Raw genomic sequence first — 12,433 nt, forward strand, 5'->3', positions numbered from 1 at the left:
CGTTTGCATTTAATTTGATTGGATGCCCAGTGCCACAGAATGGGATTACTTGTTGTAAACTAGCGTTGAAGTTAATTTGGCCTTACTTTTAGTTATTTATTAATACGATACTATTATGATTACTATTAAGTTTTAGCCATCGAATGCGAACGTTTCAATAAAGAGAGCCCAAAATCCAAAACCCAAAACAAGTAACCAAAAAACCACTGAGGATTAGTTCTTCTCGTCGCGAGTATTCAAAACTTGCCGTTTATTTAGTTTCTCATTTCACATTAGTTATACATCATAGTACAGTTGGGTAATAGACATTGCTGGTCATAGTTGGTAATTGTTTGGTTAAGTCTGAGAGTTTTGTTTGTTTGCCCGTTCGTGTACTCAATCCCGGCCACATCCCCGCCCCATCCGCCAAGATCGAGGCACTGAGTCCGCGGCTGTTCGTCCGCAGGCAAAGGCATCCTCATATTATTGCCAGGGGTCAGCGGGCGGACTGAAATGCCGACCTTGAGCGGGTGGGAGGGGATTTTTTTGGGGGAGGGGAGCGGTCCAAACGAGCTCGATGATTTGTGTGGATATCCTTGAATGGCATTTTTACGAACTCACAGATTTGTTTCGGCGTTAAGCCTTTTTGTATAACTAACTTAGCGGGTGTAATTGATCGATTTTTTATAATTTGCAGTTTAACAATGTCAAAATAAGTATGTATATATGTGCATATAGTATAGATATAAGCAAAAAGCATGCAAACTCAAACAATAAACATCGAGTATCCTGTGCGGTTTGCTTTTCTTTCAGGAACGCATCGATATTAACAATTTGTATTCGGTGGATGGTTCCTTGAGCTGATCGCCGCACAGGATCTGCGTTAAATAGAATATGCGCACAATAAATAGTAATTAGTAGTGCTCTTACTAACTAAGACAAGGTTCAATCTCATTATCAGTTTCCGTCTTGGGTCGCATCGTATCCATTTCATTTGCTAGTTAACAGTGTTTTAACAATCATCTTAGAATCTAACGCTATATGGTTTAGTATATAGTTCTGCTCTGCTATTTTAGCCATACTATATGCACATGCTCCAAATATGTGTATATAGTATGGGTACATAGAGACATATCGTTTTCCATCGCCCAGCGTTTGGGCATCCGGATCAGGCTTCCAATGCCACGAGTCATCATCTATATATCTTTCTCAATATTCAAATGATTCGAGAGATGATCAGTTTCATCATCTCGGAAATACCGATGATGACTCACGGCGAGGAATCACCTGCTGTAGTATTGCATTCACCTATTCACGGGTTCGTTTCGTAACATATAACGTATATATGGCGTCGTTAGTGGTCATTTAAGATTAGTATAACAATTGTATATATCCTATATATAGTGTTTGGTTCGTTAGTGATTCGTTTTAGTAACAGATACATGATCGTTTTCAGTATTATTATGAAGTGGGTTCCATTGATTATTCTGCTGATGTTTGTTGCATTATATATTCTTGTTTTCCTCTCCCAACTTTCCGCTCAGCTTAGCCGAAAATGTGCTGGGTGCCGGGTGGCACTTTGTAGCTGGGGTAGCCATTGTTCAACTGGTGCTTGGCAAAGAAGGGTGTGTAGTCCTGCCAAGTAAATAATTAAGTTAATATCACATTGTTCTTGTTGCTGAAAGGGTTCTGTATATGTATCCTACCCTGTTGACTCTCCTGGGACGGCAGACGGGGCCCAACGCCAACTGGCGACGTTCCTCGTTCTCGCGGGCGGCGGCCTCCTTGTACTCCGGTGGTGGCCACTTCAAATCTCCGCGCAATTTGCTGCCTCCTAAAAATTAAAAAAAATAATGTTTCTTTTAGCAGATGATCTCAACATCATAACCAACTTTGGAATCCCTCAAAGAATATTAATCGAATTACAGAATATCTTTTCAAACAAATCAAGAAAACAAATTTCAACAATTAAAAATATTTTAAAAAAGTTTTAAAGACTCTTTTCTTTACTAAACTATTAATTAGTTTGGTCTTGTTTAAATGATTCCTATTCTAAAGAAATGATATTCTGTGTGAATATTTTTTACTTCTTTAACTTTAGATTTGGATGTAAAAGGTATATGAGCTTATTATAAAAATTTAATTTATTATTTGATTAAAATAAAAGAAAGTAAGGAAAAATAGTTTGCAATATACTAAACAGGAGAGAAACTTCTATAATTTTTTACATATTCAAAAATGTATTAGGATAATCAAGAATCCTTACCAAAAACTAATTTTTATTGTTATTCTCTGATTCTATATCCTCTATTTTATATCCTCCAATGCTATATTCTGACTCACCCTGATAGCTGACGGCGGCAGGCTGCGAAGTGTAGACTGGCGCAGGCTGCTGGCTGACTGGAGCCTCCTTGCGCAGGGTAATGATGCCAGGACTGGCGCCCCGGTAGCTGTTATCCTGGCCAGGAAATCCTCCAGGCTGCTGCGACTGCTGCAGATCGGTCTGATCCTGCGAGTAGGGCACCTGTGGCTGCGAATAAGAATTGTATTGGGGTTGAGCAAAGGTCGAGCCACCGTTTTGCTGTGGGTAATAGGATGATGGCTGCTGCTGCTGCTGCAGTTGTTGTTGCTGCTGCTGTTGGTACGGTGAACTCTGGTACGGTGGCTGTTGCTGCTGCTGCTGTGGCTGGTTCCACTGTGGTGCCGGCTGATAGGGAGCCTGAGCCTGCGATTGAGGCTGATATTGCTGCTGTGGCACCTGTTGCTGCGGCTGCTGTTGCTGTTGCTGCTGCCACGGTGCAGCAGGTTGCTGCGGCTGCTGCTGCTGGTAGCCATCGTAGGAAGGAGCACCGTACTGCTGCTGCTGCTGCTGTTACTCAATCGGTGGTTTTGTGGTGCAGTAGTTGAGTGGTTCGGTGGTGCCAGCATGCGTGTTTGTCATGGGTTTCGATCACAGGTTATGGTCGTGATTTGAATTCATTGATGGATATTGTTTGGTTGGTTGGGAGGTGCGTACAACACATTCACAGTGGATGTAGACAGACAGATAGAATATGTTGAAAATAGAGATAGACAAGAGACTTAGTTAGAGGTTTAGGGAGGCTTAGTTTCGTATTAAGTGTGGGGTAAGTTTTAGGCGCAGTTTACAGCTGAAAGTCGCAGAAAAAGAAGCAAAAGCAAATTAAGCTACAGGTTAAGTCAGTTTTTGCATATTAACAGCGGTTTGTTTGCGTTTCGGTTTACAAAAGCGAGTGAGTACACATTTACGGACGGTTTTTTGGGTATAGGAAGTTAACGGTGTCCCTCAACTACACAGAAAATAAAACTACTGCGGTTTATAGAGGTTACAAAAAAACTTCTTAAAATCGAAGTCTAGTGCATTAGCTTTTTGAATCAAGAAAGAAATTTATTTATTGTTCTACTGTTTTAAATGAGATCAACTTTTTTTGTTTTATTATTTACGTAAATGTATATTTACCAAATTAAAAATAAATCATATAATTTAAAATCTCCAAATTAGAGTAAAATAAAAATATATTCAATTTTTATCAAACAAGCTAAATTATAAATATGATAAGTCTAAGATAAAAATGTAGTGAAAAACGAAACAAAGTTAGTAAAACAAAATTTGGTAAGTGTAGTTTTGAATAAAAATATAGAATATATATTAGCATTCACGTAAGTTAGGATCTACAATAGAGTTCTGTTAGTTTAGTATGTTTTAAAGTAGAAAGTTTAGTAAGTGTCTAAGAAAGAAGGTGGAAGGGAATGCATCTAAAGTAGAAGTATATCAACGTTGGCAGGAGACAGAGACGATCGCAGCCGCAGTGCAAAATCAAAGATATATCTTTGGCAATAAAGGTGGCATCGCTGGATACCAACTGTAGATTCCAGCCAAGACGGTACCTGCGGCTGCTGATAGTACGGCTGCTGCTGCTGCTGCTGGGATCCCGGGAAGGGTGGTTGGGAGCCACCTCGTCCTCCGGCTGTGTAGTCACTCCTCGTCTTGGGCAGCGGGGCACCGATGTGCTTCCAGCCACCGCCCACATTGTTCCCCGCCTGCAGGGGCTCCTGCGGATAGTTCGACTGGTATTGGTTGCCCGGATAGTTAGCCTGCTGGTTAGCCTGCTGTTGGTTAGCCGGATAGCTCGACTGGTTAGCCGGATAGCTCGACTGGTTAGCCGGGTAGCTCGACTGGTTAGCCGGATAGTTCGACTGGTTAGCCGGATAGCTCGACTGGTAGTTGGACTGATTACTGCCGGGTGGCGGGTAATCATAGCCAGGTTGGGTAGCTTGAGTTGGAGCCGGGACCTGGACGGGTTCCCTCGAGCGCTGCCTATTGAACTGGGCCTGTGTGTATTGCACAGGTTGTGCGGGATAACTATCTGGTTGGAACTGGGTGGTGGGTTCAGTGGGTGGTGCTGTTGCTGGTGGTTGGGTGGTGCTGCGCGGCTGGACGTTGTTATAAATGGGACCCTGCAAGTTGTCAGTGTGGTTAGGTTTTTGGGGAGGGGGGACAGGAATGTGTGTATGCTATGTACATGGCTTTGTGCCTCTCACCGGACGAGATACAAATTGTGGCAGTTGCGGATACAATTATATTTACATTGGTACACTCGACTATATAGTATAGTATATGTATGTGGTATGTACAATTCATCGGTTAAATCGGAGCGAGAATTACCTGTGGTGGTGGGGCAGCAGAGTGGGCGGCTGCGGGAGCGGGGGCGTGGCTCTGCGGATAGTATCCTCCGGAACCGGGAGCCGGACTCTGGGTCTGCGGCTGGGGGGTGAACTCCCGGATGATCCGCTCCTCGGAGGCCGGTGGCCAGGCCACGCGCTTGTACCCTGAATCAATGAGAAGCGAATTGCATTGGCTGGGTAAATAAAATAGTTGAAATACTTAATTTTTTAGCAGCTGCTAGTGCAGCTGCTGTGCATTTGAGAAAACATTCAACATTCAACAAAATGCGGCCAAAACGTGGGCGTCACAACAACCTTGGATGCCGACGAAATTCACTGCTGAATTCGTTAGCCACCGCTGGCGAAACAATTTGAAAATGATTTAAGCCAATTAAAATTATAGCCATCGCAATGGCAATGTGCGAACAAAGAGGGGGAGGGGCGGGAAAAGGAGGAGGGGGAGGGGTTTGAAAGGGGGAGGGGGGTTTGCAAATCATACACGGCTGTCATTGCATCTAAATTTAGCCGATGAGAACGAAACGAAAGCTAAGAATTTGACATTACTCATTGGGTGATGGCGACGATGTTGTCGCCGTACGTGCAACATGTTGCCGCTGCACCAGCAACATTCTGCGATATCAGCAATGGCAAAAAGTATATAGTAAATAGAATAAATCGTGTTTACCCTCCAGATTTTTGTAGTTCTCGTTGATGATCTTCCACTGAGCAACCATGGTTATATATTTACTCTCTCTCTCTGTTTTTTGGTATTTCTATATATTTATCTGACCGATCGGGGGTCTTTGCGTAAGAATAAAAATATTCTTGTATAGATATCAAAAATAACAGATACACGTATAAAGCAAAACGTATACGTTTGTTTTACTTTTTTTTGCGGCTATTTTTTGACTTGTCCGCTCGCAGAAAGTCGAGAAGATCGTCGTTATATAATCCTGCGTTGCAATCAATCGATTTCTGGGATTTGGAGAGTCTGCTGATGGGAACACCACAATTTTAGATTTCTCTGATTTATGGCTCGCTTATTTTTTTTAGGCTTCAATTGCAGATCGGCGCTCGTTTCGTTTATCCTTCGGATCGATGTCGTTGAAAAATCAGAAAATAATGATTCGGGAAGCACGGCGATTTGAATTTTTTTTCTTCTATCTGTTCGATTCGATTTAGTTTAATTTAATTGGTTTTAATTCGATTCGATTCGCGTGCGTGTTTGCCCAATTTAAATTCTATTTTCTATTATAGCTATTGGCTATTTCTATTTGCTAATTCGTTGATCGTTCGCGCTGCGATATGTTTTTGCCTTCGATGTATGCTACTAAGTGAGGAGCCAGAGAAATGCAGAGGAAATTATTGTTAGCCAGCGTGGCCAAGATGTGGGAACATTGGCACTCGTTTCGAATCCAACCCACACATTCGCCGCTCGACTTTCGTATCTGCGAGATGCGCGAAAGTAAAGAGTTTTCTTTTCAGAGAGAGAGAAAATAAGATATATATATATATGTATATTATTTGATCTGCTAAGTGTGCTGATCTTGATCGAGGGTACTACACATTATCCCCTTTCCCCGTGCTGGCAAATAGCGAAACTCCTGGCATTGTTTACACCTTCGATTTTTGTGATTTGTGGGCCCCACCTTGAAATACTTATCATGCCGACTCCCTCACTCGCGGCAGCAGATCTCAAGGTGTCTGCCGCATCTATATATATATATGCAGCTATATCGAAAAGATACAGTCACATACCACATATATAGTATATATTATCGCATACTTGCGGTTCTTTGCCCAGATTCTCGAGTAGTTTTACTGGCTGGCTGGCTGGCTGGTGTTTATTGTTATGGCGATTTGTTATGCCAGAGCGGCAAATCAAGTGGCCGCACAGCCATCTATCTATCTGGCGGATATAGTCTTTATCCCGGCCAACTAACTAACTATTTATCATCGATCTTGCGCGCAGATATAGTCCGTGAGTCAGTCAGGCAGGCGGTGGCTAAATTTAAACGGCTGTCATCTTGGGCGAACTAAAACAAATCTGTTTTTAAACGGATTCACACAGGTGTACGACGAAAAGTTGGCTCATTAAAATTATTAGCAAACTTGTAACTCATATGTCCGATATATACCCATCGTACACCCATTTGAACGTAGACAATTATTTGATATAATACAAACTGTTTGCTCGTTAGCCACGCAACAAATTCGTTTTGATGGCCCCCAAACGTCACAGATAAATACAAAATACAAAACCTTTGGCTTTGCCATACATTCATTATCTATTTGGCCCACAAACAGCCGTTCAATTTCTGCAAGCTCAAGACAATTAATTTTTTTTTTGATTTTAGGAACAAATAAATTGGGTTGTTTTTGTGAAAACAAATAATTTCTGGGCGATTTCATTTGAGCACTTTTATGAAAAATTATTTAACAAACAAATAATTTCTGGGTAATTTTGCCTGTGCACTTTTATAAAATTAATAAGCGAGAAAAATTAGAAGAATTTGGTATGAGAATTGAAATGAAAACTTATGAGTGTCCAAGTTGAAGAGGAAAACACTTTTTCAATGTCTTTCTTTGAATCTATATAATGAAATAATATTGGTGAGGCAAAAGTCTGCTAATTTAAATTTTATGCAAATATTAAATATTTCTACAATAAATAGTTTTTCAGAAATTAACTTGTGCACTTTTAGTGCAAAAGAATTTAGCTTGAGAGATGGAATAAAAACTTGTGAATGTCCAAGTTGAAAAGGAAAACACTTTATCAATGTCTTTCCTTTGAATCTATATAACGAAATTATTTTGGTGAGACACAAGTCTGCAAATTTAAATTTTATGTAAATATTAAATATTTATACAATAAATAGTTTCTTAGAAATAAACTTGTGCATTTTTAGTGCTAAAGAATTTAGCATGGGAGATGGAATAAAAACTTATGAGTGTCCAAGTTGAAGAGGAAAACACTTTTTCAATGTCTTTCTTTGAATCTATATAATGAAATAATATTGGTGAGGCAAAAGTCTGCTAATTTAAATTTTATGCAAATATTAAATATTTCTACAATAAATAGTTTTTCAGAAATTAACTTGTGCACTTTTAGTGCAAAAGAATTTAGCTTGAGAGATGGAATAAAAACTTGTGAATGTCCAAGTTGAAAAGGAAAACACTTTATCAATGTCTTTCCTTTGAATCTATATAACGAAATTATTTTGGTGAGACACAAGTCTGCAAATTTAAATTTTATGTAAATATTAAATATTTATACAATAAATAGTTTCTTAGAAATAAACTTGTGCATTTTTAGTGCTAAAGAATTTAGCATGGGAGATGGAATAAAAACTTATGAGTGTCCAAGTTGAAGAGGAAAACACTTTTTCAATGTCTTTCTTTGAATCTATATAATGAAATAATATTGGTGAGGCAAAAGTCTGCTAATTTAAATTTTATGCAAATATTAAATATTTCTACAATAAAAAGTTTTTCAGAAATTAACTTGTGCACTTTTTGTGCAAGAGAATTTTGCATGAAAAATGGATTAAAAACTTGTGAGTGTCCAAGTTGAAGAGGAAAACATTTTTTCAATGTCTTTCCTTAGAATCTATATATGTTAATGAAATAATTTCGGTGAGAAACAAGTCTGCAAATCAGTGAGCTATATTATTCTAAAACAGAAGCATGTGATCAGCGTTGAAAACCAAGAAGATTAATGATATTTAAAGGAAATATTTAAATTGTATGCTAATATCATCAAAGTAAATAGTAAATAGTGGTTCAAAAATCATATGTATTTTTTGGATACTAAGAAAACAAAGTGAGTTTGGTATATAAAGATATTTTTTTCAATAACAAACATAAGATGTTTGGAGATCTTTAGTTTTACTTTGTATAATTACTTTTGTAATTCTTAGAGCTTAGAAGCTTAAGACCCTGCAATCTGATTCATTTGGCTTGCCAGTTTTAAGTATATTTTTTATGAATATGTATCTATGGCAAAAGAAAAATCCCCAAAGTGCTAATGATTCAAAATCCACTGAGTCACAAAGAGAACATTTGGATAAACACACGTGGAGGAAGACTCTTGAGGAGGAACACCTTGAAAGACGGACAGATATAGGAACACAGAAATCGGTGGGATTATCACGAACCTTCAATGCCAAGATATGGACGTGGTGACACATTATCGAAGGATCGGTTAACGCTGAAATCTCGCTGCACCTCGTCGAAGGAAGCCAGGGATCTAAACTTATTCAATTCTCCGGATTCAAGATTACTGGGAAAATCGAAGGGCGAGGGCTGTGCCGCAGAACGGGGCGTGGCTGGGGGCGTGGCAGCCAGCATTGAGGAGGATGCCGACATGCTTTGCTGCAGTGGCTCCGTGGCTGTCTTCACCAGGAGTCCAATGTTGTGGCCCTCCAACTGCGGCACATGGGTGAATTTCGCAGGAAGATTTACTGGCGATGATGTGGATTTCTTCTGGACAGGATTGAGACCATAAGGGGAACTGGAACGCTGAGGAGCCTCGATGAGTGGAGCGGGATACTTGCGAGAGGGCAGCGGACTGGGCGAGCGACTCCTTTCCCAGGTGACTTCCGTTTCCGGTTCCTGGAGGTTCTTCAAACCAGAAGAAGAAGAAGGAGGAAAAGGAGGAGGAGGAGGCGGTGGCGATGGTGGTGGAGAATCTGTAGCTGGCGTGGTCACAATCTCCACGAAACTCCGCTGTCTTTGGAGTTTCTCAGTGGGAGTGTTCTCCTTAATGGACTGCGTATCCTCCCAGGAGATCTGCCTCGAAATATAAGGACTTCTCACCTCATAGGTGGCTTTATAATTTCTAATGGGCTCATTTTGAAGATTGGCAATACGCCATTGATCGGCTTTATTTAGTTTACCCCAATTGTTGGGGGAACATCGCATTTCATCACAAACTGGACAATAAGTTAAGGAGGAGTCTTCATGGGAGCAGGAGGTATCCTTTTCCAGGTTTTCCTTTTCCTCAAGATCTTTTCTAATTGAATTTTCTTCTAAAATCTTTTTACTTTCCTGTGAAAATTCTTTTATAACTGGTTCATCTTTCTTTTTGGTTAGTAATTCCTTACTTTTATCCTGTTTTGTATCCTTTATAATCAATTTAGGTAGAACATCCTTTTTTTCTTCCCCTTGTAAATCCTTTTTACTCTCTTTTAATCCCTTTTTGGCCAACTGCTCTTCGATGGCTTTTCGCAATTCGGTTTTAGGTTCCGCTTCCTTCTTAACCACCTGCTCCTCTTGCCACTCCTCGAACTCCTTCTTGGCCAACTGCTCATAGTTGGCAATTACATCCGATACGTGTCTGTACTCCACATCCTCCTCCGCATCCTCATCCCCATCCTCATCCTTGATGACTACGTGTTCCGCCTCAATGACAGCTGGCGTTGTCCGGACTTCTACGTGTTCCGTTTTTTCCGTTTCCGGTTTTCGATTTTCCAATGCGACTGCAATCTTGTGCAGATCCTCGAGAGCTCGCTCCACAATAGGCACGTTCTCGGTGAGGGAAACCTCCTCCTCCTCCACCTCTCCTTTGGCAGTGGTTACATCCTCCTTAATCTCCTTGGAGAGTCTGGTGGGCAAACCAGCTGCTCGGGTGTAAATCTGGCGGAGAATCGCTTGGAGTGGACTCTCCACCGCCAAAATGGGTGACTGTCGGTGGGTGAAGATGTCCCAGGATTCGTTGGAACCCGTGCTGATGGGTCTCGCTGGTAATCCACTTGATGGAGGAGGCGGAGGAGGAGGTGGTGGTGGTGGAGTGGGAACTGGAGTGGTTTGGGCACTCCTCTGCAGCGCCTGCTTGGCATTCTCCATGTAGGCATCGATTTGCAGGAGATGCTCAGCTATGGATTGCTGGATGTGAGCATACTTCGCCTCCAGCTGGGCAATCTCCACATGCGCCTCGTGCTGCTTCTCCGTTGAAGTTTCCAGGTGATAGATGCCACCCTGCCTTCTACTCTGCTTATCCTTCAGCTGCGAATCCTGGCCAGACTTGGTGCGCATAACTGGCGGCTGAGGAGGAGGCGGAGGTGGAATTGGAGTAGTTGGTGTTTGTGGAACTGGAGGGGTTGGTGTGCTGGAGCTTCCCTGTCGCTGGAGTAGCTTTATCCCACCCTTGGCACTCACAAAGGTGGGACTCTCCACTTGGATGTGCTCCTCCTCCATGTCCTGCTCCTGATCCTGCAGATACGAACAGGCGTCGTCGTAGATCTGCTGGGCACTCAACCTGACCAACGGATCACCCTTTGGGCTTTCCACGCGAACGGGCACAATGCGAGTGTTGGCCGAGTCCCTCGGACTGTTGGACTGGCCGATTCCCACGTTTTTGGCCAAATTCAGAGCCATCTGCTGCTGCTGCTTAACTGCCAGGTTGTCAATTACCTGGTGGTTACCCATTCGCTGTGCTGTCTTCGCTTGATTGAGATGCACGGCAGCTGGTGTTGGTGTCGGTGGCAGCGGCAAGGCCTCCAAGTCCACGTAATCTTGGCCAGAAGCGGGCTCCTCCTCGTTGTCGCCATCGTGTCCGTAGGAGATCTTCACCTCCGTTGCAAGTTTAATGCATCTGCGTTGCACTTTTGGCTTGCAAGTTCGTGGTTTCGGTGGCGGCAATTCCGGATCACCTACGATCCTCTTTCGAGATCTTCCACGATCCAAGGAGTAAGCTTGTCTCTTATTTCTTGGCCTGTAGGTATTAACTGGAGTGGGCAAAGTGGGCGTGGCTGGGCGTTTCTGTGCCAACTGCTCGTAGTATTCACATCTGGGTGCCACCAAACCCAAATCCACATCAGCTGCTTTGGTTTCGGGAGCGGAGAATCCCTTGGCAACTGGAGTTTGATGGTAAACCTCGGCGAGATCTCGTTCTTTGGAAACTCTCTGGGGAGTTCGGGATCTCTCCTTGGAGTTTCCCTTCCTTTGTCGCATTTCCCTCACTTGCTTTGCCGTGGGTTCCACAATCATCGTGGGACTCTGGAACTTCTCCCTCAGAGCTTCAATACTGTGCGAGGGATACGAGGAGATCTGGTGATTCTGATCGGGATTGGCAGTCACATCTTGTTCTAGTGGTGGCCAACTGTGATCTCTTTTGAGCAGATGCCTTTTGGTTGCCAGGCGATTTATCTTGAGAACCGTATCCCTATCGATGGTTATATCCTGCTGATGGCTGAGATAATCCGTTTTGATCTGATCCAGTAGCTGCTGGTGGAGAGTGTGATGCAGTGCATCCCCCTCGCCACGTTGACGACGACGACTCTGTCTTTCAGTGGGGTAAAAATCTTTGAGGGTAAATACCCCATAATTTCATATTATTTATCTGCAAAATTACAACGAAATTGGACGAGTACTAGAACTAAAAGTGGCTTTGTTTTGTTGAATGTTTTCACACTGTTTATTTATGTTTTCTACAAACACATAATAAACACGCACGGGGAAAAAACATAGCAAATAATTATAACTTACCACATTTGGCTTGTTGTTCTTCTTCTTCGACGGCGCGCAGAACGGCCGAGTTGGCCAAGTTCAAGGGCTTCGTGATTTGGTCGTCGATTTCAATCCTAAAAACAGCCCAAAAAGATTGAGTAATTAGTATGAATCTTTTTATAATTAAAACACTCTAGAAAGCATTTTGAATTTCGCGGCAAGTACTGCTTGTTTAATTACCAATCTTATGCACTGCTTATACTGCTTAGTTTCACTATACAATTCAAAGCAGTTGGCGCCCATTTTGAATTTTAATTTTTAA

The 12,433-nt window shown here is 42.0% G+C and overlaps 1 protein-coding gene across 1 annotated transcript; it reads right to left on the reverse strand.

Annotated features, from left to right (window-relative positions):
* Nucleotides 1–213: 213 nt before the first annotated feature.
* LOC108087473 lies at nucleotides 214–12,414 on the reverse strand. The gene is made up of 8 exons (XM_043208956.1): nucleotides 12,392–12,414; nucleotides 12,151–12,245; nucleotides 8,820–11,966; nucleotides 4,664–4,827; nucleotides 3,886–4,455; nucleotides 2,323–2,845; nucleotides 1,686–1,813; nucleotides 214–1,614 (listed from the first exon to the last, which is right to left on the reverse strand). The coding sequence occupies exons 1-8, from the start codon at nucleotides 12,412–12,414 to the stop codon at nucleotides 1,525–1,527; spliced, it is 4,740 nt and encodes a 1,579-aa protein (XP_043064891.1). The 3' UTR covers nucleotides 214–1,524.
* Nucleotides 12,415–12,433: the final 19 nt, after the last annotated feature.

The sequence above is a fragment of the Drosophila ficusphila genome, unplaced genomic scaffold (assembly GCF_018152265.1).
Source record: "Drosophila ficusphila isolate 14025-0441.05 unplaced genomic scaffold, ASM1815226v1 contig_106, whole genome shotgun sequence".
Taxonomy (NCBI): Eukaryota; Metazoa; Arthropoda; class Insecta; order Diptera; family Drosophilidae; genus Drosophila; species Drosophila ficusphila.

What these genes read in the sequence shown, in the direction of transcription:
- LOC108087473 (XM_043208956.1), bottom strand. Translation starts at nt 12,414, where the DNA reads ATGGGCGCCAACTGCTTTGAATT. An exon ending in CTGCTGCCCCACCACCACAG is followed by an intron (nt 4,456 to 4,663) that starts GTAATTCTCGCT and finishes GACAACTTGCAG; the next exon opens with GGTCCCATTTATAACAACGT. An exon ending in TGCCGCCGTCAGCTATCAGG is followed by an intron (nt 1,814 to 2,322) that starts GTGAGTCAGAAT and finishes TTTAATTTTTAG; the next exon opens with GAGGCAGCAAATTGCGCGGA.